We start from the raw sequence: 22,273 nt of genomic DNA on the forward strand, positions 1-22,273 counted from the left end.
TGTAGTTCTTGTTTGGACGGTGTTTTTTCTCTCACACACGTAGAAAACAGGCCGTTTTATTGACCTTGTGTTTGCATCTGCTGCTGCTGCTTCTGCTGTGTGGTTAAATGCACACAAACCCGGACATGATGRACATCACAGCATTAATCTTTATGCATTTCTCATTTATTATTCATTAGTAGTAGGACCTTTGATGAACCATTTGCATTATGTGACGGCAGATAGTGTTGGCCTGAGGATGCGAAGCAGGTCGCCCACCGCCCTTGCTGAGTGTTGAGAAATGATGAAGTTATGCCAAGCATTTTTCTAAATCTCATGCAAAATTGTTAGAACTTGTGTGATTTTGCTTTTGAGTATGTGTTGTAAATGACTCTCAGCTACTACCACACATAATCTGAGCTTTTCATCTTTAAAACTGGCTGAGTTAGAATAATTTCTTTTGTTTGTATTTTGTTTGCTACAGTTGTCAATCAGCGGTGGCCATCTTAAAAGGGATATATCATGCAAAATGTACTCTTTTAGCCATAAAATACATTTTGTTGTGTACTTGGAGTCTCTAGGAGTGCAGAAAAGTTTAATTTTGACTCTCTCAGTGCTACATAGATATCTTGATTTTCTGTTTGGATCATATTTTTCAACCTGTTCAGTTTTCTACATTTTGCATGACGTCCTCTGAACTATTACGCCAAATTATTTGCAACAGAATTCAGACCAAATTGTTGCAGTTCCACTTTATATAGACCCAAGCTGAAGGATTCAAATGGGAAAAATAAAGATTTAAAAGCATGAAATATCTACTTTAAATGGGATTTATTCCAAAAGTCAGTCAGTTGTAGATGCTCATCTAATAATTACTTTCTAAGAGTTTTCTTCCTGTCTGTCCACTGGTTCATGACATATTTACACACACAAACACACACACACATGCAGTAAACGTGTCACCATGTTTGCRTTTCATCATCAAAGCATTCTTCCTTGCAGTTCTGTTTAAGGATTGGAGCAGCTTCTACGCTCTGGTGGAGCCTCTTTCCAAACTGCGAGCAGAGATTGGCTCAGAGCTGTGCCACTCAGACAGCAAATACTCTCTGACTTCCTCCGTCCTCGCTTCCTAGTGCTGGCTGAGAGGAGGGAGGGGAATGGATCTCTTTCTGTGTGAGACGCCGGCACCACCTCACCCTGCTCCTCCCCACCACCTGCCCTTGACTGGGCGAGACACGGGGGAAGCTGCCCTGCTCTCTCCTCCTCTGCTCCACCCTTCCTGCCTGTCTTCATGTGTGCATCTGCAGTCCTGCTGAAACCTGACTGCTTCCCTCTACCTGTGGTGCTTCAGAGGAGCAGTGAGGAGGGGAACCTTGGTCCTCGGCCGGTGGAGCTCTGATGGGAGGCGGCGTCGACTCTGGCTGGGACTGGGGATGCTGAACGGGGGGAGGGAGGGCCTGTTTGAGCTGGGACAGCAGCTCCAGCAGCAGGGGGAGTACCAAGCCGCCCTCCACTGCTTCCTCAGCTGCCTGCTGGGACTGACCCATGTGCAAAGCTTCACCTCTCTGCCTAACTGCCTACATCAGGTGAGTCAGATGACTGGAGCACACTYACACTAACAAACCTTCCTTTTCTCTTTTGTGACTTCAAAGAATTTACAGCATTGTATGTTTGCAAATCTGCAGAAACGTTTGCATCGCTTCATCTGAGTGTTATCACACATCCCAGCAGAAAGGACACATTTAACCTTGATGTGTCTGACACCAATGTCAGCTCTGACAGCACAGTCCATCACCAGCCTCGGTGTCGACACTAGAAGATGATTTCTGTCCCACCAGGACTGAAGTTGTGCTTGCTGCTAAATGAGGTGTTGGACGCAGCAGCAATACAGAGCGGTTAGAGGAGCTGGGGTGTTTTTAAAGTTAGGAGTTGTGTTTTGCCCCTACAGGGCAAACTTTTACTGGGAGGCTTTACAAGGACCTCCTGTGGTACAACAACACTTTTAATTCCCTGTAGTARTGCGTGAAGGAATGTGCCTGATGTCAAAACACTGTCTTTGCTGCAGAACTTTACAACATGCAGGATGATGTTGACCAGACCTTCAGTGCTCCAGTCAGAGCAGTGTTGCACGTTTTAATGTGGACATGTTGGAAATGATTATCTCAATCTTATCTGTCGGTTGTTTTGTTTTGTTTTGATTTTCTCTTTTACAGATTGCAGAGCTCTTCATCACCGAAAAGAACTGTATCCTTTAAATTAAAAAAAAAATTTTTTTTTTGCAAAAATACCATGTGAATGCTCACTTCTGAATGTTGTTGCTGACATTTAATTAAAACTGAAATGATTTGTAAAGCTAAATGAAGCACTAACTAAAAGCTAAAAGAAAGCTAAATGCTATCTGAAAACCGAAAGTAGCATAATGCTAGCTAAAAGCTAAATGCAACAAAATGTATTGACATACATTTTGTGCAAAAAAAATCATTAAAAGCTAAAAGTAGTTTGAGGATAGCTAAAATCTGAAAGTAGCAAAAGAATAGCTAAAGGCTAAAAGTAGCAACAGGCTAGGTAAAAGAAACAAAATTCTTCCTAAAAACACCAAAAGGCTAGCTAAAAGCTAAAGTGGCAAAAGTCTATCTTCAAGTAGCAAAAGGCTAGATAAAAGCTAAAAGTAGCATAACAATAGCTAAAAACTAAAAGCATTTTAAGGCAAGAAAAATAGAGCTGATACTGTATGCAAAACAAATTTTTGTTTGTAAAATTGAATTGATTTATGTAGAAAATATTTGTAAATAAAGTGAAATTAAAAGTATAAAACTCTGTCTGAATTCAAATTAAAAGCCCCAGCACCCACCGCCTAGATGAGCTGAACGTTTTGTTATATGAATAGCTAAAATACCTTCAAGTACGCAGTAGTTAAATTGCAAAAATCACTCCATGAAAATAAAAACAGGAAAACAACAATGCTGACTCATCATTCACAAAAAAATCAATTTTAACATATTTCCAATCCTCTCATTCAAGTTGGTCCTCACTGTAAAAATCTACCTCATGACTCTGTGAGGTGAACATAAAGGATCAACCGTGGAAGTAGGCGTAGCAAATTCCAGCACAAAGGAGGATGTAGACCATAAATAGGAAGCAATGTAAACAAAAGGGGCACGAGCAGATGTCTGAGTAACAATACCACATTTGTCCCAGGATGCCATATGTTTTGTGTGTCACTCTGAAGGTGTGTTTGTCTCTTAAGAGGATTTGTGAGCTCTTATCTCTGTACAACAGAGCAGGAGAGCACTAATTAACCTGTATCTGTGCTGAGTAGCCCATGTATCCCCACTTCACCTCCATAAACCATAGCCGTACAGGACAAAGAGATAATAGAAAGGTGTCATATTTCAGGATATATTACCTTCCACAGCTCCTCTCCTTGTTACTGAGACACTCCAGTACTTAGACTGGCCAGCTCAGGTTATCCACCTCTCACTGTCCATTTACCAAAATACTATGGAGCTTCACTCCATCGGCAGCCATGCACTGCAGTCTCTGTGCTTGAGGTACAGCAACAGAGTTGTGTTTTGACATACTGCTCTGAGCTACTGTGATTATTAATAATAATGAATTGTCTCAAATTATTATTTTTTATGTACAGTCGAAATATGATATTTTAGTTAGAGCAACCATAACACTGAGAGACACTGGGGAATACAGTTAATATTCCAAGAAATGTTAGGAGTTATTGAAGCTGTGATGAAAARTGTGTTTGTTTTTAGCTGTTATCAGTTACTCCGGTCATTTAGTAATGTTGCATCAGTCCTCTAGGGAGAGAGGTGAAAGGTCAGTCTGCTCAAAGTGGCAACAGAATGTGGGAACTTTGGAGTTTCACACAAATATTATACAAGAGCAGAGATAACAGCAAGTTTTACGCAGACCACAGCTACACCATCAGTGAAAAACAAAAGGCAAATTTAAAGATTTAAAGCACTCCGGATGCTTCTTCAGTCCGAATATTTTACCCATAATTGGATGTTGACGATGATGATGGCCACTTAAAAATTTGATGTGTTGCTCTTAGAGCTGACAGCGTCTATAAGTGACCTTTATCCATCACTAAAAGCTCTTTTGGCTGCTGATATGAGACTCTTAGAAAAAAATAATGACTTACTGCTAAAGGCAAAATGTAATAAATATGCAAAGGCTCATATTCTGTTTACATGTTTTTTAAGTGGGCCTGAAATAGCAAAATATTTTAAACTACCATGGTAGTGTCACTTTACTTATTTGTTTATACAGTCAGGGTGGGCCTGTGGCTTAGGCAGTGTAGGCAAATTCCACGGGCACTGTCCATCTTAGSGGGCACCACAAATGAGAGATGAAAAAATATTTTATAACTTTTTTATCAGAGTATAGTTAACTTAGTCTKTAGAATAATCACTGGTTACTCAKGTTTATGAAGATAACTTGTTCTGTGGGTTTCTCAGCAGTTTTGATTCAACATGAAGTGTTATAAGGTGAAGAGAATACTTCATGATAAAGGTATCATTTGATGCGGTCAAGACTGGTGCTTAGTGTGCAGATAGAAAACAAAAATAATGAAAGTTTTAGTTATCTCACATAAAGTTCAGGATTTTACTATTCTGCCTTCATAAAATACTGCTTTTATGTTGTTTTTTAATCCCAAAAATTTTGTAAAATACTCTTAAAATGGCTGGAAAATGCATAGCTTTGAGTAGGTATTTTATGTAATMCCCCTGAATCCCCCTAGAACTGCTTCACTCCACAGCTGCTTGTTAACATGAACAAGTGTTCCTCATTGCTTCTGGTAGTCTGTTTCAAATTAATTATATTGTTAACGACTTTAATTGGTCACCCTGGTTTTGGCAGCGAGATTTAGAAAATTGCACAAGGGGCACCACCTGAATTCTTGCCTAGAATGCTAAATTGTCTAGCACCGGCCCTGTACATGATTCTTGTTTTGCCCATGTCTATTCATTAGCAAAATATCTCATGAACCACTGGACTGGTTTGTTGAAAATCTTTATCTTTATTGAAAGTAATCCTAGAATTTACCCCTACCACTGATAAGTTTGTGAAGTCACCTTATTTCAAGAAGGCTTGCACAAGCAATACGCATATCCTCAAGAAATTCTAGGCCTTTACTTTATAATTGCATGTTGATCCAAGAGGTCAGACAATTCTGCTTCCGCTAGACTTCAGGGTCTGTTGGCACGTTGTTCCCAGGAGGAGGTGATTGTGCGAGGATTCCTGTTGTGATTCAGGTGAGTTAAAAATAGCGGGTAAACGTGCTCTGACCGTTGGTGGCAACTGCTCCCCCTAATTCCCCCTCCCAGGTGGCCCACCTCATATTTGCCCCCACTCCCAGCTGCCAGGTTAGCTTCCAGGAGCTGGGGGCAGGTAATATCTGCAGCTCCAATCATCCTGAAATAGAAAGTGAGGATTGTTGGAAATGTTCGAGCAAAACATACAAGAATAATGTTTTCACTTATAATTCCTCTTCATCTTTACATCTTTCTTATTTTTGCTTTCTTTTTTAGTGATTTTATTCCATTTCTTAGAAGTAAAAAAACTATTTCATATCTTGTTGACTTTTGTCATAAGTTTATAGTTTAGGTGTCACTGAAGTGAGTCTGCGGTGGAAATATTGCTCATGAGGAATCTGATGATAAGTAGGACATTTCAACAGGGACTGCTGTGTTTATTTTAAGCACTCACTGTCCCATTGGCCATTAAACTCACCTGACAAGCATCAGCGGTGTCTTTTTACAATGACAAGAACTCTTAGAGCTCAGGATGCTTATACAAAGGGAGTTATTTTAGGAGGCTTTAAATAGAATCCTTTTCATGGAATCAAAACTCTACTATTTATCCTTATCAAAGGAAGTTGAAAGATTGGAAACACAAATATGATCAGGCTGAGGAGTGATAGAATACGTCTCGAGTAAGTTGTGAGATCTGATGTCTCACAAAGTAGAAGCAAGGCTGCAAAGTCCTGACTTCCAGGTCAACAACATGCTTTGGATTACTCCACATTCTGTTTGGCCTGAAGGGCTTTTCTAAAGTGGGATGGAAAAAGAAACAAATAGAAACGTGAGGGCTGTTTTTAACTTCCACAACTGACTAATCCTGCTGACAACTGCGACTGAGCCTTCACCTATATAAACAGATGGGAAGGCCCTCCAGTTCATCCAAGCTGAAAAGATGTTCTACGAAGTGGCGCTGATCGAACTCACAGCTCTYCAGGGAAGCACAGGCAAGTCTATTTCCTTTTTTTTAATCAAACTRAAAAAAGTGGAACCACAAATTTGGGACTTTATTTTAGATTAAAACAAAAAAAGGTAAATAAATCTCACAARTTTGAGGTTTTAAATTCCACTGGGACCTAATATCGTCTAGCTTCACATATATCTGTGCGCAGGAGTTCTCAGGCAGGTTTCTGCTTCAGACGTCGGCCTGCTCTCTGCTGAGGCAGCAGCGTAGCGTAGCAGGAGCACAGCASAGGAGATCAGGGACAGACGGAGCAGAAGACAAATGGCTACATCTTCTCATTAAGATCTGTGCTTTTGCTACCAAATAGTGAAGCACCTGATTCAGCACTGACTCAGGTTGAACGCTGAGCTTTCTCCTGGGGGCAGAGATGGCAGCTCTGCCCATGAGCAATGACTTCTCTGTGTATTTCATCTCTGACACCTGACATATTTATCTTTTTTTTTGTGGAATATTAATATGAACCAGAGCCTGCTCTGCAGATTTATATGCACTCACTTCGGATATTGATTACAAACCAAACTCATTTCCTCCACTGCTGCCGGATGTGTTTGGGAAGCTCGATGTGTGCTCTTTGTTCTGTTTGTCGCTTTGTGAGTCTCTGCGCTCGGCAGGCGTGTTGAGTGTGTTGTCTGGCTCCCTTTATCTGCTCCCTCCTGCCCTTATCTTTGCTCTCTTGTCTCCRAGCCTCAGCTGGCTTCTTGTCATTGCTCAGGCTTCAAGTTCGGAGCCATGTCAGACAAGCTGATAGCCTGATACTTAGAGTTTTGGTAAATATATCTTTCGGGGAAGAGTGCTGAGGGAGGCTGAGGATAGGCTGTGCTTCACTCGTGAGCTGACAGAGCGTCCATGCCCTGCGTCTCTGTAACAGGACCTCAGGAGGAGGCCAGTCTGGGCTCCGCAGGATGGACGACCCCAGAGGAACTTTCAGAGCAGGCGTCCCAAGCGCAGCACCTGGAACGGCTGGCTCAGCTCTGCATCATGAGCAAACAGTAGGTAAAACCCTGAAGCTGAAGTTCAAACAAACAGCTCAGCAGTGCTCATGATTGCAAACTATATAATTTCATGAATACACACTTATATGTTGTAATTGTATGCAAATTTGTTTTTGCTGCTTTTTTATTTTTTCCATCTTTATTTTAAAATGAATTTAGCTTTGTGAATGTTTTTCTTTTAAGCCAGAGTTTTCTTTGCCCATGTGAAGAAAACAGATACTGTACACCAGATCCTGTGTCTCCTGTTGCAGCAGTACTTTGTTCAGGCTGTAGCATGCACGCATGCATGTGTCTCTGTTGTCATCGGTGAGATTAGGCCATTTAACCTGATTGCCAAAGAGAGTGACAGAGGGTGGAAAGTTTGTTTGGTCACTTAATTAATGCAAAGAGCATACAGTGGTTAAACTTAAATGAGGTGCCTCTGATCAGGCGTGTTTGTACAGAGAGGCTCGGGTTTCCAGCTACATGAGGATAAAYTTGCTTTTGCTCTTTGATCTTTTTTTGCTTTGGAAATGCAAAACCCCACTGTTAATTTTCTAGCAACATAATTACAAATTGAACACAAACTCAYGCTTGATTTGTTAAAGCAGTAGTGCAGTTTTTTTTTAACAGAACAAAAAGCTCATTTTACAGCCAAATGTTCTCCAAGAGGCAGAACTGGTAATTATCCAAAARCCATTAAGTTTGTTTTTGGGTTTTAGCAAAATTGCAATCAGTTATTTTTAACTGAGAGGAACTTTTTTCTATGTCTTTCATTTAGAATTAATAAAAAATATAAGAGATTATTTTTTAATTGAGTATAGCAGCTGAAATGGTTTAGTTAAATTGTATTTTTTTCATCATGGAAAAAAATCTTTTTTTTAGAGGTTACAAGCTAATAATTTTAAGTCATGTGTTTTATACACAATAATATCAAAATGTTTTTGTTTTAAGTCTATCCGTCCTAATTTACTGTTTTATTTTTTGTATATATTGCTATTTTTACATCTTTTCTTTCAAATACACTCCTCTGTTTTCTATCTTTTGTTGTGTTAAGCTAAATCACTTTGTAATCTTATTTAATTGCTAGATAGGGATGATTTTATGATTTAAACAAAAGTAAATCTCAAACAAACGAAAAAGTAATACTTTTGAAACAGGTAGCTCTTAGAACGATCTCTGTTTAGAGAAATAAAAAAAAGATTAGTTGTGACCTAAATGATAAGCTAACAGGTAATCTAAGCAAGGGTTACAGTTTTTCTAAGCAACTCCTATCTCAACTATTTCTCAGCACTTTGTGCTAAATGCTGTTTCATAGACTTTAATGCTGACATCAGTTTCATGATTCTTCCAGCAGAAAATCCTCAGGCTGCAATGGAAGTGCTAAAGCTTTAAGTTTACTAATAATCACAGAATTAAATGACCATTCATGTGAAATTAATGACGATGTAAATTTTCTTTAAACGTTTATATGAACAACTGGGAAACTTTTGACACTGGAGATGTTTTAAGAGAACAATATTCCACTTTGGGTTTTGCCCCACTCAGGCTCCAGCTTATCAGTCAGAACTAATCTCTTTTCTCCAAGCTCAGGTCATTCAAACAGCTATCTACAACAGGTATATTAGGTTTTCCGAACTCAAAATCTCTTTTCAAGAAGTCTAGACAATGATTAGGTAGACAAATATTACCTCAGATTGTTCTATCTTCTGACCAGAAGTTACAACTCCTCCTAAATGTCCTTATTTTTCTTGCTGATTTGTCCTCCAAGAAAGATCTTCTAAAGGTTAGCGAATCGACACCTGGCTATTACTAATTGGAGCGAAGTGCGTGTGTGGAACAGTGAAGCTGACATCTGTCACACTTTGCGGAGCTTGCTCTACAGCTCCCGGCACATGCGAGGGTGTGAGGATGATGAATGTCCTTGGCTGGCCTTTCGGGGCAGATATGAGCGGAACAGCTGGCAGTCCTTCAATGAAACCCATCAAATTCACCTAGCTTAGCACTAAACAAAAGAGCAGCAGAGAGGCATGGGACAGTAAACCAGCCTGTAAGCGCCATCCCTAAATTCACCCTGAAGGACAGGCGGCGGTCGCGCTGGCAGAAAATACAGATTTCCACTTCCTCCGTCAGGCGCCTGCAGGCCCTGCTGTCTGTGTCCAAGCACAGCACGCACGTTCCAAACAATGACACTGATATGGTTACCTGGCAGTCGAGCACTGGCATTATACACCAACATTTAGGTCAGGCGTTCTCTTTGTGTTCGTGTTTTTCAAATGAATGAGAAAGTTTCTAACGATGCCCTTTCCTCTTTTCTCAGACCTCATCTCGCCCTAGAATACAGCGGTAAGGTATGTTTGTGATTCCATCACTGCTTTTCCTTCCTTCTGCAGATTTTAGAGCAAATTTGTTTGTGTAAATTCACAAAGGTCTGTGTTGTTTAGGCAACAAAAATCCACCAAAGGGCCTTTGGTAATGACCATCCATTTACAGCCAGAAGCCTGGAGCTGATGGCAACTGTCTATGCTGAGATCGGCAAGACTGAATATTCAGGTAAACACTGRATGAAACAACCTGTCAATCATGTATGACCCGTGAAAAACAAACAAAATGTGTCATTTACTAAACCACACCCATCAACCGTGCAGAACARGTTTCTGCTTTAGAAAGCACAAGTGATGAAAAACATTTAATTACTTGCTAAACTCTTAAAAATCTTAAATTAATAAACAGTCTCAAACGTGCTGGACACAGAAGTACAGTGGTTTTATGCAGAGCAAAGAGTAAAAAAAAGTGGCTTTGTGACAGTTTGAGGCCACAGCTATGGTCTGCTTGGCTTGCACTTCCAGAGAACAACACTCACTCCTGAACACTGCATTTTTTTTTTACTTGTGAGGATTGCTGCGCTGGAAAAAGAAAAAGCAATACGTAAAAAGCAGCCATGTTGTCGAGTCAGCTTTCAGAGGCAGTGGAGCAGAACACGAGTAGCAGCTACGTACCCTGTACCGCAGTAAAGATAACTAAAAGGATCTAACGCAGGAAAAAAAATAAAACTTCACAACACGCAATCGTGTTCTCCTCAGGAGGCCTTTACACTGTTTCGTAAAACACTCAAAGTCAAGTGCATAAAAAGCAATTGAATTTGTAGCCGCAGTAGTTTGTGTGTATTTATTGTACACTTTAACTTTATTTTGTACACAGCAGACTCTCCTTTGACCTAAAGTGAGATGCTTTCACCATCAAGTGGCTCACTGTGCCTCCCTCGACTATTTGTGTGCAAAAGGCAAACTTAACTAAAGGTTAAATGTTGTGATTGAACCTGCAGCTAAACATTAGTAAGATTTTAAAACTTATTTGACTCCCTAAATGTGTGAGCTTTGATTTCTAGTTACTTTGTTCTCATTTTAAACTGTCTAATGAACAAAAAAGGACTGAAAATAACAAGATCCAATCACCATCAAATTCAACCTGATGTCCAAATAAAAAAAAACTGGGGTTAGACAATGAAACTGAAACACCTGTCATTTTAATGTGGGAGGTTTCATGGTTAAATTGGACCAGCCTAGTGGTCAGTCTTCATTTATTGCACATTGCACCAGTAAGAGCAGAGTGTGAAGGGTCAATTAACAGGTTAAGAGCACAGTTTTGTTCAAAATATTGCAATGCACACAACATTATGGGTGAAATACCAGAGTTCAAAAGAGGACAAATTGTTGGTGCACGTCTTGCTGGAGCTTCTGTGACCAAGACAGCAAGTCTTTGTGATGTATCAAGAGCCACGGTATCCAGGGTAATGTCAGCATACCACCAAGAAGGACGAACCACATCCAACAGGATTAACTGTGGACGCAAGAGGAAGCTGTCTGAAAGGGATGTTATGGTCTAAAACCAGGTGTTTCAGTTTCATTGTCTCTAACCCCTGTATTCTCAGCTAAAATTTAGCAATATACCAACTCAAAAGTATACTTGGCATCTGTACAAAGCATGAATTGTTCACTTAAGTAGCAAAACAAAATAACTATCTGCAAAAATCACTCAAGCTAAAATGTATTTTCTAATTTAATTCAGAAGACAGCACTTTATTTTGTTTGTTTCACCCGTTCCTTCAGAACTCTAAATAAAATGTCTTCAGTTTTAACAGTCAAATTGCCTACAACAAAGAMTTGTTGACTCCCACAGAGTCTTCCTCCTAAAGGCTTTTCAACAGATCACTTCAGACAGGCTCCACTCATAAAGACTCAACTCATATCTTTCACCTGCTCTAAAAATAGTCTATAAACTTTGTACATATGACCTGTGGGTCTGGATGTTGCTTTTAGGAACATTCTGTTTTACAGTATACAGTGTAGCTAAAAAAAAGAAAAAAAAACACATTTTAGTCAAGAAAAGACAGGTATGAATTGGGAGGACTTACTTTAAAAGTCTCAATCTTAAATTGGGCCGATAAGAATCATATGTGCTGTTCTGTAAATGTTTAAATCAATGTTGGGGGGGTATAAAAACATAAAAACATAGAAATACATACAGTTGTATACTGTGGAGGACCAGATCTGACATAATTAGAAATAAAAGCAGAAATAGGAGCAGGATCTATGCAGATCAACTGTGCTGCTTCAGTTTAGCTTAAATTTAGTTTAAAACAGGGACAYGGGTAAGAGTTTTTCCTCTTTGCCTTTGTTTTRAGCTAAACTTTAAAGTTTAAGCTAAACTGTGGCAGTACAAGCATGCACAGTAGATCTGCACTTGAATCCTGCTCCTTSCTGTGTGTTGACCAACAGGAGAGGAGCTGATCCAAGAAGGACCGCCCACCTCATTTGCATAACGAGGCAGAAGTGCATAAGGAAAAGTAAACACAGGAAACAGAGAAATGTAAAAGCAACACATGGAATTAAAGACTTGTGGGAAAAATTATAATAAAACATAATTAAAGATAATCATTTAAGAGACACAAGTAAAAGAGAAATATATATATATATATAATCTTTAAAAACAGTAAATTTTAAATTATGTGGTAAAATATGTAATTTATTGGAGCTAAGAAATAATTATGAAGGTCAGTTAAATTATAAAGCATGAGGTAAAATTCTGTTTTTTAATTTATTTAATTGGTGCATTTTAAGTGTATTTATTGGTCCCTTCATATAGTTCTGCTTTTTTTCTAATTGTGTCAGTTTTGGTCCTCCACAGTATACCAGTTCTGTCTGGGGAAAAAAAGGCTTTATTTCACCCAGCAGCRTTTCTGTTTCTGAAACAAAACTGTSAAAGAGCTGAGTTTGTTTGTAAGGCTGAGCAGACTGGCAGCAGTACAGAAGCTGTTGTTTATAGACTCAAGGTCTTTGTCATTTCCTTTTCAGGTGTATACAATATATACTTAGCACAAAAAGTAAGGAAATTTGTGTTTAGTGATTATTTTTCTTTATAAATCTTATATCTTTGGAAAGCCTGTTAATTACCCTTTTAAATGGTGCCACATTTGTAAGGAACATGCCTCTGTGGGATGAGCAGTAGAGCTGAGGATGTGGGTTGCACATGTGAAAAATTTACCATATCTTCGCTATACCAAAGAGTTTATGCATTTATGTTTTGAGTTGGTATCCCCAATCATATTTATTGCCAAGAAACATTGTTACAACAAATAAATAATCGATCAAACACAATTTTACTTATTTTTTTGTGCCAAGTATAATTAAAACACTAAAAACTAACATCATAGGACAGAGGAAAGGGTTAATGCCCTGTTTTCTTGTCCTCGGCCCATTTGCATGTTCCTCATTGTGTTTATCTTGAGCTCATTACCTGACCCGACTTCAGACTCTGAAGCAGCTCTGTGTGATCATGGTTGTTCTGCTAGACTCTCTGGGCCAGTGTGTGTCTGCGCTGTCCAAACGCTTCACTGCTGCAGAGTCCCTTCGAGACGCAACCGTCAACTGTCTTCCTCCTTCCCACCGGGACAAACACTCAGAGGTGCACCACAGAAAGGACACACACCACCAACTAGAGGACGCGCTGAAACCCAAGGTTAGAGCCCAGCACCTGCTGCGTTTGTGTGGCTGTTAGCAAAATATTTCATGAATCAATTGTCATATTTTGACAAAACTCTTCAAAAGTAATCTTTTGCTGTACATTAACAACTGATTGCTTTTGAAGTCAGTCCACATAAAGATGGCTGCTGGAGCTAATCAATGTTAGCAAACAYATTAATGATTATAAATCCTTTATTTTTACAGATGTTGAGCTCAAATTTGATGTGGTGGTAATTGAAAGTCATCSTGTCATCTCACAATGTCACATGAGATTTTTTAGATTTGACCAAAGCCGCTACAACTCAACTACAAAACAACTGTCTAAAACTCTGGCATGCATTTCTTTAAAAAAAATGCTAGGCCTTTAATTCTAGATGTGAAGGGGCTTGTTTGTATGAGATCTGTACATTCTTGCTGTTTGAAATGTTCTCCACAGCTTGTGAGTCATTTCCTCAAACTTTACTCAAAGGTAACCAGTGGCATCGTCCCTACCTCCATTCTAAAGAGGCCAGGTCCCAACTATGGGTCCCACACGGAACTGAACCACAGGCGGAAAGGCGAGCGGAGGGTTCGATTCAGAGAGCCAGAGACCACTGTACATGGTAAGAAAACAGACAGGTTTGCAAAGGATGAACGTTTTGTGTCTGAACCATCATGTGATGGATATGGTTTGAAAATCGCAGTAAAAAGTAAACACAGGGATTWAATTAGAGAATCAGCTTTTTCCGCAAAAACGCAGCATGAATGCTTATGGCTGAAAGAGTTTTGGAAAAAAAAGAGAAAATAAAAAATGTACAAAAATAGTAATTTGTTGTAAAATAGCCAAAAAAAAGCTGAAATTAGCAGAAAGAGCATTTTTGCTGAATTAAAATGTAGGTAGCTGAAATTATCACAAAAAGGTGAACATAGCTGAAAAAGCTCAAGTTAGCTAAAAATAGCTTTAAAAGGTAGCTTAAATAGCAGAAAACGCTGAAAGAAGCATAAAAATTCTAAATTGGCAGAAAGAAGCTGATAGAGGAACAAAAAAGTTAATTAGCAAAATAGCTGAAAAGAGCAAAAAGTTGAAAAGGCACGAAAAAGAAGCCGAATGAAGCTAAAAAGCAGAACCAGAAGAAAGGATGAAAAGGGCAGGAAAGGTTTCATAAGTTTGAAGTAAGGATGTTGATGACAGCTCCATTCAGCTGAAAGTTTTATATTTAAATTGTTGAAATGGCTCAAAAATTGCAAAATGAGATAAGTGCCGAAAAACTTATGAAAGAAAAAAAATGAGAAAAAGTTGGTGAACGAATCAAGTCCAAACACAAAACAAAGGGATTTACTGTAATAAGCTTGCAAACAAGAAGTGAGGGAGCTGCTGTCCCAAATTTAGACTCATGGCCTTTTCTCTGTTGGCTTCACAGATATTTCTTACTGTGAGTGTTTAGATGGTAAGTCTGTTTTAAAATGATCACCTTGTTAATGTGCACCAACTTGTCTGCACTGACTGCAAAACAAATGTGTAGTGTCTAACTTTTGGAAAAGCATCAATGAAAAGGATTTAGTCCTGCACTGTGGAGTAATCCCCTTCACTCCCTTTTCAACATTGTTTGACACATTTAGGTCATGACATGTGTGACAAAGCTGTAAATATAAAGTATTTAATGTCACAAAGTCTTAAAGCTTGTCTCAGTTGGATCCAAGGGAAAGTAGAGTTTTTTTTGTCTCCGACAATTCAAATACTAATCATTTACAAACCAAAACCCATTAATGAACGTTCTCATCTTCCAGCCTATGAGACGACACCGTCCCGCCCCCACCTGGCTCTCTTCACCTGCCTCTTCCTGCTGATGTCATTCCTGGGTGTAGCCATGTATTGCACGGACCGCCGGCGCCCGCAGAGAGCGTGCGAGGAGCTGGAGGCCGCCCTGGCTGTCTACCTGCTGCACATGAAGCAGCTTCTGTGGGGCTGCTGGATATGGCTGACCATGCAGTGACTGTGACAACACACCCGTGGAGACATGGAGCGTCCTTTCTGTTTTTATTCCTCTTCTTTATTATTATTATCTTAGACGGTGCCTGGGCCTACAAACACCTCAGCCATTTTTTTCTCCCCCCAAGACTCTATTTACCGTGTGGTGTTGCACTACTCCCACGTTCAAAAAGAGACATCTGTCATCCCTGATTATGTAACTTCCATGTATATATGTAGAATGATATGACAAATGCCACCTTCTATTTAAGTTTTGATGACATTTTGCACTTTTGCAGGCTCAGTGCTCACATAACCACCTGATATTTTTTCAGTTTGTGTCACAGTCTTTAGCCTGTGCSTGGGTGTTTCCAAGGAAGGCAGATTTTTATTCTGTTACAGTACATAAATTAATGCATAACAGTCATTACAGAGAAATGAATGTGTATATACATATATATATGGGCTCAATATATTAAGGACTATCAGTATTTAGGCTTGTAATTGCACATAAATGAATGTAAAGATGTTTATTTCATTGGCAATGTGCACATCTGAAAGGAAGACTATGGCTACATTCACACTGCAGGCAAATGCCACTCAAATCAGATATTTTTGCCCCCATGTGACCCAGTCTGAAAATGACAAATTAGATTTTTACGAATCCAATCCAGGCCTTCAGTATTTGGTTTTAAATTGAATACATATCTAATGATTTCAGAAATATATAATAGTACAGTTAGTATTGAACCGTATTGATRCTAAAGTCACTGGATCAATTCTTTAGTTTGTTCTGTCTGCTGGGAGTAAAACGATGTCTCGATCCAAAAATAAAATGCTGCGCCGGAGTAGCCGGCAACAGGAAGGTTCAAATGTAGACGGTGAACTAAAACATGTCACATTATTATTAAATCTGCTCTGATTGCACAACTTCAGAATCGACATGMTAACATGTTGCATCCTTCTGTTAGCACTGAACAGTGAGRTGAGTGTGACATAACATCTGATGGTGGTGGCATGTAAAATATAAACTTCCAAGCAATTTTTTTTCAAAAAATCAGAATTGAGCATTAAAACCTGCAATGTGGACGTAAACTAAGACGGCTGAGAAAGTGAGCACAGGGCTACATCACTTCACGGTGCAGGGCTGAACAACTTAAAGGGTGCTTTTGAAATGATGTTCTGTCAAATACTGAGTACTTTACCAGTCTTTACATCAGGAGTATGGAGAAAATAAGAGCAGAAGTTTTTATTTTAGGGCTAATGGCTAGTTAATCAAGGGCCTGTTGTTTATCATTTTCAGGTCTACAAAACAGCTCTTTCTCAAAAAAGACATACTGCTGTAAAATAAGTTTTATCTATTGATTTGGCAGAACATTACTTCAAAAACAACCAGACTCTTTAAAGGTGAAAAAGACATTTCAGAACTGTCTGCTTGGATCCAAAAGGAAAAAGCCTTCAGCACAATATTATCCTCAAAGACTGACCGAATGCTTTTAGCAGTCTTCATATCGGCTCAAACCACCTAAAATCCCTTTATCTTATTACATGTTCTTCATTCTTCTATGTCTGAATAATCTAAATTTAAGTTTAAAAGTTTAAGTTTTATGTTGCCTGTACAATTTCTACTGAAGCGGAAAAATAAATCAGGTTTTAGATTTGTTTTTGAGGCCAAAAAATGGGGGAAATATAACAGGACCAGATGTTGAATTTATTGTATGTATGAGTCCCTTTATAAGATGAAGCAAATAAAATGAAAACAGCCAAACTACCACACAGATGGAGCCCGACGGGGCACAGCGATGCACATCTGACATACCTCTCATTAAGAGCAATAACACACATGACACAGTTTTCCATCAGAGCAGCAGCAGGTTTCAGGGAACTCCAAAGTGTTTGATTGTAGAGATCTCACATTTGAATTTCAAAGCAATAYAAGTTTAATAAAGGCCTGAACAGAGGAACCATAGATAACTCTGTACTGTCAATCAAAATGGTCATTAGCAATAAAAACAACTCCTAGTAAACTGATGTCCTGTATGTGAACACTTTTCACTGCTGTCCAAACATTTATGGTCACTTTGGAAGAAGTGCCTTTATGGAAGGTTGTTTATTTATTTTATTTTTAGTTCTAGTTTTTATGATTTCTGTGGATTTTAATAAAACTGTCATTGCCTATCAAAGTCAAGCCTGTTCTCCTTCTGACAATATAATGTAACAAAGAGATGCATGCATACAGATCTGTATGTCACAGCAGCAGAATATATTTGTAGCCTATAAGGAAGAAGCCTGAGCCACTATAATGTACATAATGTTGTTGTTTTTTTTATCTCACTCTAAATGCTAAAAGCTTTTTTGGACTAGCTGTGGAATACATTAATGTTCCGAGCTGCAATCTGTCACTTTTATAAAGCACCTTTTGTAGCAGTTGCGTGCTGCAAAGGCACACCTTGTTCTACTTTGCTCCAGCATGCAAATCATTTTCACTCCACCAAGAAGATGCATCATTTTTTCTGTTCAGTCGTAAGCCTTCCTTCCCTGCAGGAGCACATTTCTTTGTGTAGGAGATAAAATAACACCTCTTAACATCGAAAAGCCCACTCGCTAATTTGGCATGCGTTAAGTTCATGCTAAGGAGAAAATATGACTCATTTGCCATCATTAAAGGGATAGTCTGGTCATTTCTAAACTCATGCAGAAGTCTTCATCCAGGCTAGGCTAAAGGCTAGCCAAACAAGGGCCTGTTGTTGATCAGTTTCAGGTTTATAAAACAACACTTTTGTTTGGGTGGAAAGCTTTAATCTTAGCTAATATAGCGCTCTTTCACATCAGTKTATCGTTTTTGAGAAAGAGCCGTTGTAGAAATCTGAAAAACTACAAAAAAAAATGGCATAAGCCTAGCCTGGATGAAGACTTTTGCCTTGTTTATCAACACTTATAAGTTACTAAAAATAAAAAATGATTTGATAAAATATTTTTTTTAAAAAGACAAGACTATCTGTTTAACACTGTGTGGCTAAATACTAGGAATTTAAGAAAAACTCAACTCTATTTAGTAAAAGTTGGGGTTGTGTATTATGTTGGTGGGATGCACACTTAGCAGGTTTCACTATCAGCAGATCTTCAGTTATACTGTATCTRTAGAAAAGTGCTAAAATCATCCAACTGATGAGATCCACGGGGTGGGGGGTAAATTAAAAATGGAAGCAGAAGCAAAACTGAAAACTGGATTTGATTTGTCTCCAYGGGCAAGCATCAGTGTTTGTCATCATGGCAGGCAGGACTGCGGGGCTGAGTCGGACTGAGTGAAGACAGGTTCTAGATCAGGCCCGGGTCGGAGCCGCGGCGCGAGGAGCGGCTAAGCAGCAGCTCTTTTTCATGGATCAGGGAGTCCAGCATGTCCTCTTGTCTGTAGTTGTGGTAGACCTTCAGGAAGGCCAACACTGTGATCCCAAGCCAGCTGAGCCACGCAGCCCACAGACCGAACTGAAACAGGAAATTGCCAAGTTACAAAGTGAGACTTTTTTAAAAACACTCTGGACAATGATGGAAAAGTAGAGGTATCTGCAGTACATAGAGTTTCTTTTTGTGTGGGAGGAGTTTGTCCTAATCATGATTGGTGAAGTTCTAGGTGTGGGCGGAGTTTTGTCCTAATCATGATTGGTGGACTTCTTGGTGTGGGCGGAGTTTGTCCTAATCACGATAGGTGGACTTCTTGGTGTGGGCGGAGTTTGTCCTAATCACGATTGGTGGACTTCTTGGTGTGGGCGGAGTTTTGTTCTAATCATGATTGGTGAAGTTCTAGGTGTGGATGGAGTTTTGTCCTAATCATGATTGGTGAAGTTCTAGGTGTGGGCGGAGTTTCATCCTAATCATGACTGGAGGACTTCTTGGTGTGGGCGGAGTTTTGTTCTAATCATGATTGGTGAAGTTCTAGGTGTGGATGGAGTTTTGTCCTAATCATGATTGGTGAAGTTCTAGGTGTGGGCGGAGTTTTGTCCTAATCATGACTGGAGGACTTCTTGGTGTGGGCGGAGTTTTGTCCTAATCATGATTGGTGAAGTTCTAGGTGTGGGCGGAGTTTCATCCTAACCTTAAATGGCGCGGATGCTGTGTGGGCATAGTTTATCCTAATCATAACTGATAGAGTTCGGAGTATAGGCAGAGGTTGGGTGTGGGCGGAGTTTGTCAAAACCATGATTGGTCGAATCATCTTGTCTTGTGGGGCAACTTCTACTTCATGTGGGAAGCACCTCCCTGTCTCAAGTTATGACTAATACTAAGACATATTCATATTGCGATCTTTTTACAGGCTGGTTAGGGATGTTTTGATCGAGCTGAATTGTTAAACGTCTTTCCACATGTACGACTTTCAACTTTYGTGCAACTAGCACCTTCCTGTCTCGAGTTCTGACTGAAATAACATTTATGTTTAAAAATATAGGTGCTTCCTGACCGTTTCTATGAAGCTACCCACAGCTGCTTCAAACTCCACACAAAATCAATCCTATCGATCACGTCTTTAACAAACTATGTCCAGAAAAGTGAAACAAACCAAKCATGTTTTGGACAAACWCCTCCCACAAGAAATGCCCACTTGGTGCCTGCAGAGATCCCCCTTCTCACAATGGTGCCAACACCTTTACCTGAGCTATCGCAAACTGGTCATAGAACGCAGAGTTGTCCAGGTTCAGTTCTAGATCCGTGTCCTGGAGTTCTTCRCAGCTGAACAGGAAACAGCAACATTTAGGATTTTTATACATTTGAAAAATCATTTCCAACCTCCTCAACATCGCACCTGTTTGGCATGGTCCCGCCCTCGGTGATGGCATCACACCACAGGTTGAAGCCCACGCTGACGATGGTGCTGGACAGGAAGATGGTGAACATCACCAGGGAGCTGATCATCAGGTTGAGGAAGGCATTAAAAAACGAGCTGTGGGGACAAAGTAAGCAAATAAATGCATATAATTAGAAATGAAAACTGATTGATGCTTCATAATAGCTGAGGCCTATAAAAGTAAAACATATTTTCCACTTGATTTAGCTTTTAYTTTTGATCATGTCTTCCAGATAAAAAAAAACAAAGGTTGTCAAATTTTGTGAAGGTTTAACACCAAACAGCTGATTGCTGATCTGTCTCTTATATTTACAGTGAATCATGAAGATCAAGGTCTCTGCTGCAGATAAATACACGACTATAGTATGAACCTGACAAATGCCTGCAGACAGAAACGTTTTGCAGCAAACCGAGATGCATCCTGCGCCATGTTAGGTTTTTTATTGATTTTCTCCTGCAGCTGTGCTGAAGGGGAACATGCAGGCTGCCACTTACTCATCGTGTCCTTTGCACAAGAAGAACAGCAGCCTCCACGCCTGCACTGCGGACAAGACAAGAGACGCTATCCCGACGAAAGTGGTGAAGCTGCAGCAGGACTCGGGACCCCACTCCTCCACGAYGAAGCGCTGCTTGGACACGGTGATGTTCTCGTTCTGCCACATCCCGCGCGTGAACAGCAGGCATCGCCCCCCGAAGTCCTCCGTGTTCTCCGACAGCGGCACCACGGCGATGAAGCCGAACACGAAGGCGAGGAAGTACAGGATGCACTGGGCGAAGATCAAATTGTCAAGGGCCATTTTTCTGTCTGTCAGCTCGTCTCCCTGCGTCCGGGAGAAACTGCGGCTGTGCAGCAGAGGCAGGGACGAGCGGAAGCGCAGCATCCGAGGGCGCGCGGCGCTGCAGAGGAGTGAGCGGGCAGAGGCCTTCAGGGCTCTCCATCTCCACATCCAATCCGTGGAGACGCTGCTAACCAGTGGAGCTCACATCAGCAGCACTTCTCATTTATTACAGCAGGTCTAAGTGGCGCTGTGGGAAGTGACACCCACACATCTGTGGGTTTTTAGCCCTGCTATAGCAAGACAACAACAACAACAACAACAACAACAACAAATAACAACAACAACAATAATAATAATAATGAGACAATTGTGATTTTATGATCATATAATTTATAATTTTGCTGCCCCATCCTACCTCAGCCACACATTTACATAAATTGTCTGTTAGCAAAATATCCCAAGGCACAACATGAAATTGAAATTCAATTTCATGAAGTATTTTTTTTTTTACTTCTCAGTAAATCATGCATACACATCTAATTCACTCAAGATGGCCACCACAGCTGAGCAACAATAGCAAACACAAGAAGGAACATAAGTCACTTCATTTTTCAGATATGGAACTAAAATCTGGTGTAGTCGCTGAGAGTCATCCCAAATACATATTTCAAGCATGAGCAGATCTTGAGCAATCATCTTTAAGAGCTTTGACATGCAAGGCACCAACTGATATTCTTTCAATGAAYGCAGTGATTAAAGTCAATTTTAGAGAATAACTGCTCTCATTAATTAAGTATAAAAAATAGAAGGCCAATCAATGGGGATTCACTTACATTAGAGTTTTTTAAATGATAACAACAGAATAAAACTCTGGATATTCTGTTCTTGTAGTTTGGATGTCAAGATTATCAAAGCCATCTGCCCCCACTCTCTTCTAAAGGAGTTCCTTTATCAGACACATCCACCCATTACTTGCTTTTACTAAGGGAAGCTAAGTCCAGCACTGTCTGTGCAGAGGATGGGGTAGGCCTACACCCTGGACAGATTCAAGTCCATCACAGGGACACGAGTCTGTATCTACACACTGAGCTTTAAGTCCTTGATTTATAAAAAAAAAAAAAAAAAAACTTTAACTTAAAGCATTAATAAAAATCTTTTCCAAAATTATGCAGAAGAGACTTGAAGTGGGTTCACATAAATGTAATCCAATGCTGACAGAATAGGCAGGTCTGTGACGTCATCTATCAATGAGCCCATCTGGTGAACTGGCACACACAAAAAAAAAAAAACTGACCAACACAGTTTCTGTGCTGCTCACAGCGCCCCCTAGTGGGCAAACYATCTCTTTCCATGCTGGGCCAAAGCACAGCTGCTTTCTGTTATGATAAACAACCTGGATGTAAAGCTTCTTGATATTAAGAAATATGTCGATAAAACGTATTTTTGTTTCA

The 22,273-nt window shown here is 39.8% G+C and overlaps 2 protein-coding genes across 3 annotated transcripts; one reads left to right on the forward strand and one right to left on the reverse strand.

Moving 5' to 3' along the window:
- Nucleotides 1–430: 430 nt before the first annotated feature.
- On the forward strand, nt 431–16,149 carry cunh14orf180 (chromosome unknown C14orf180 homolog). 2 transcript variants are annotated; one of them, XM_014013411.1, is made up of 10 exons: nt 431–1,565; nt 2,193–2,223; nt 6,158–6,244; nt 7,130–7,250; nt 9,553–9,583; nt 9,677–9,785; nt 13,084–13,250; nt 13,725–13,857; nt 14,656–14,682; nt 15,023–16,149. In XM_014013411.1, exons 1-10 carry the CDS (start codon nt 1,413–1,415, stop codon nt 15,226–15,228), a joined length of 1,065 nt encoding a protein of 354 aa, XP_013868865.1. In that variant the 5' UTR covers nt 431–1,412; the 3' UTR covers nt 15,229–16,149. The 2 variants fall into 2 exon arrangements, with proteins under 2 accessions (XP_013868865.1, XP_013868873.1); XM_014013419.1 differs by lacking the exon at nt 14,656–14,682 and having other exon boundaries at nt 586–1,565.
- A 744-nt stretch (nt 16,150–16,893) lies between these two features.
- On the reverse strand, nt 16,894–21,100 carry LOC106521043 (transmembrane protein 179; the record flags this gene model as incomplete). Its single annotated transcript, XM_014013433.1, is given in 4 exon segments — nt 16,894–18,689; nt 19,850–19,928; nt 20,002–20,139; nt 20,539–21,100. Coding segments are annotated over 4 exon segments (837 nt in total). The 3' UTR covers nt 16,894–18,521.
- Between the last annotated feature and the right edge of the window lie 1,173 nt (nt 21,101–22,273).

Source organism: Austrofundulus limnaeus, unplaced genomic scaffold, assembly GCF_001266775.1.
Source record: "Austrofundulus limnaeus strain Quisiro unplaced genomic scaffold, Austrofundulus_limnaeus-1.0 Scaffold2, whole genome shotgun sequence".
Lineage (NCBI taxonomy): Eukaryota > Metazoa > Chordata > Actinopteri > Cyprinodontiformes > Rivulidae > Austrofundulus > Austrofundulus limnaeus.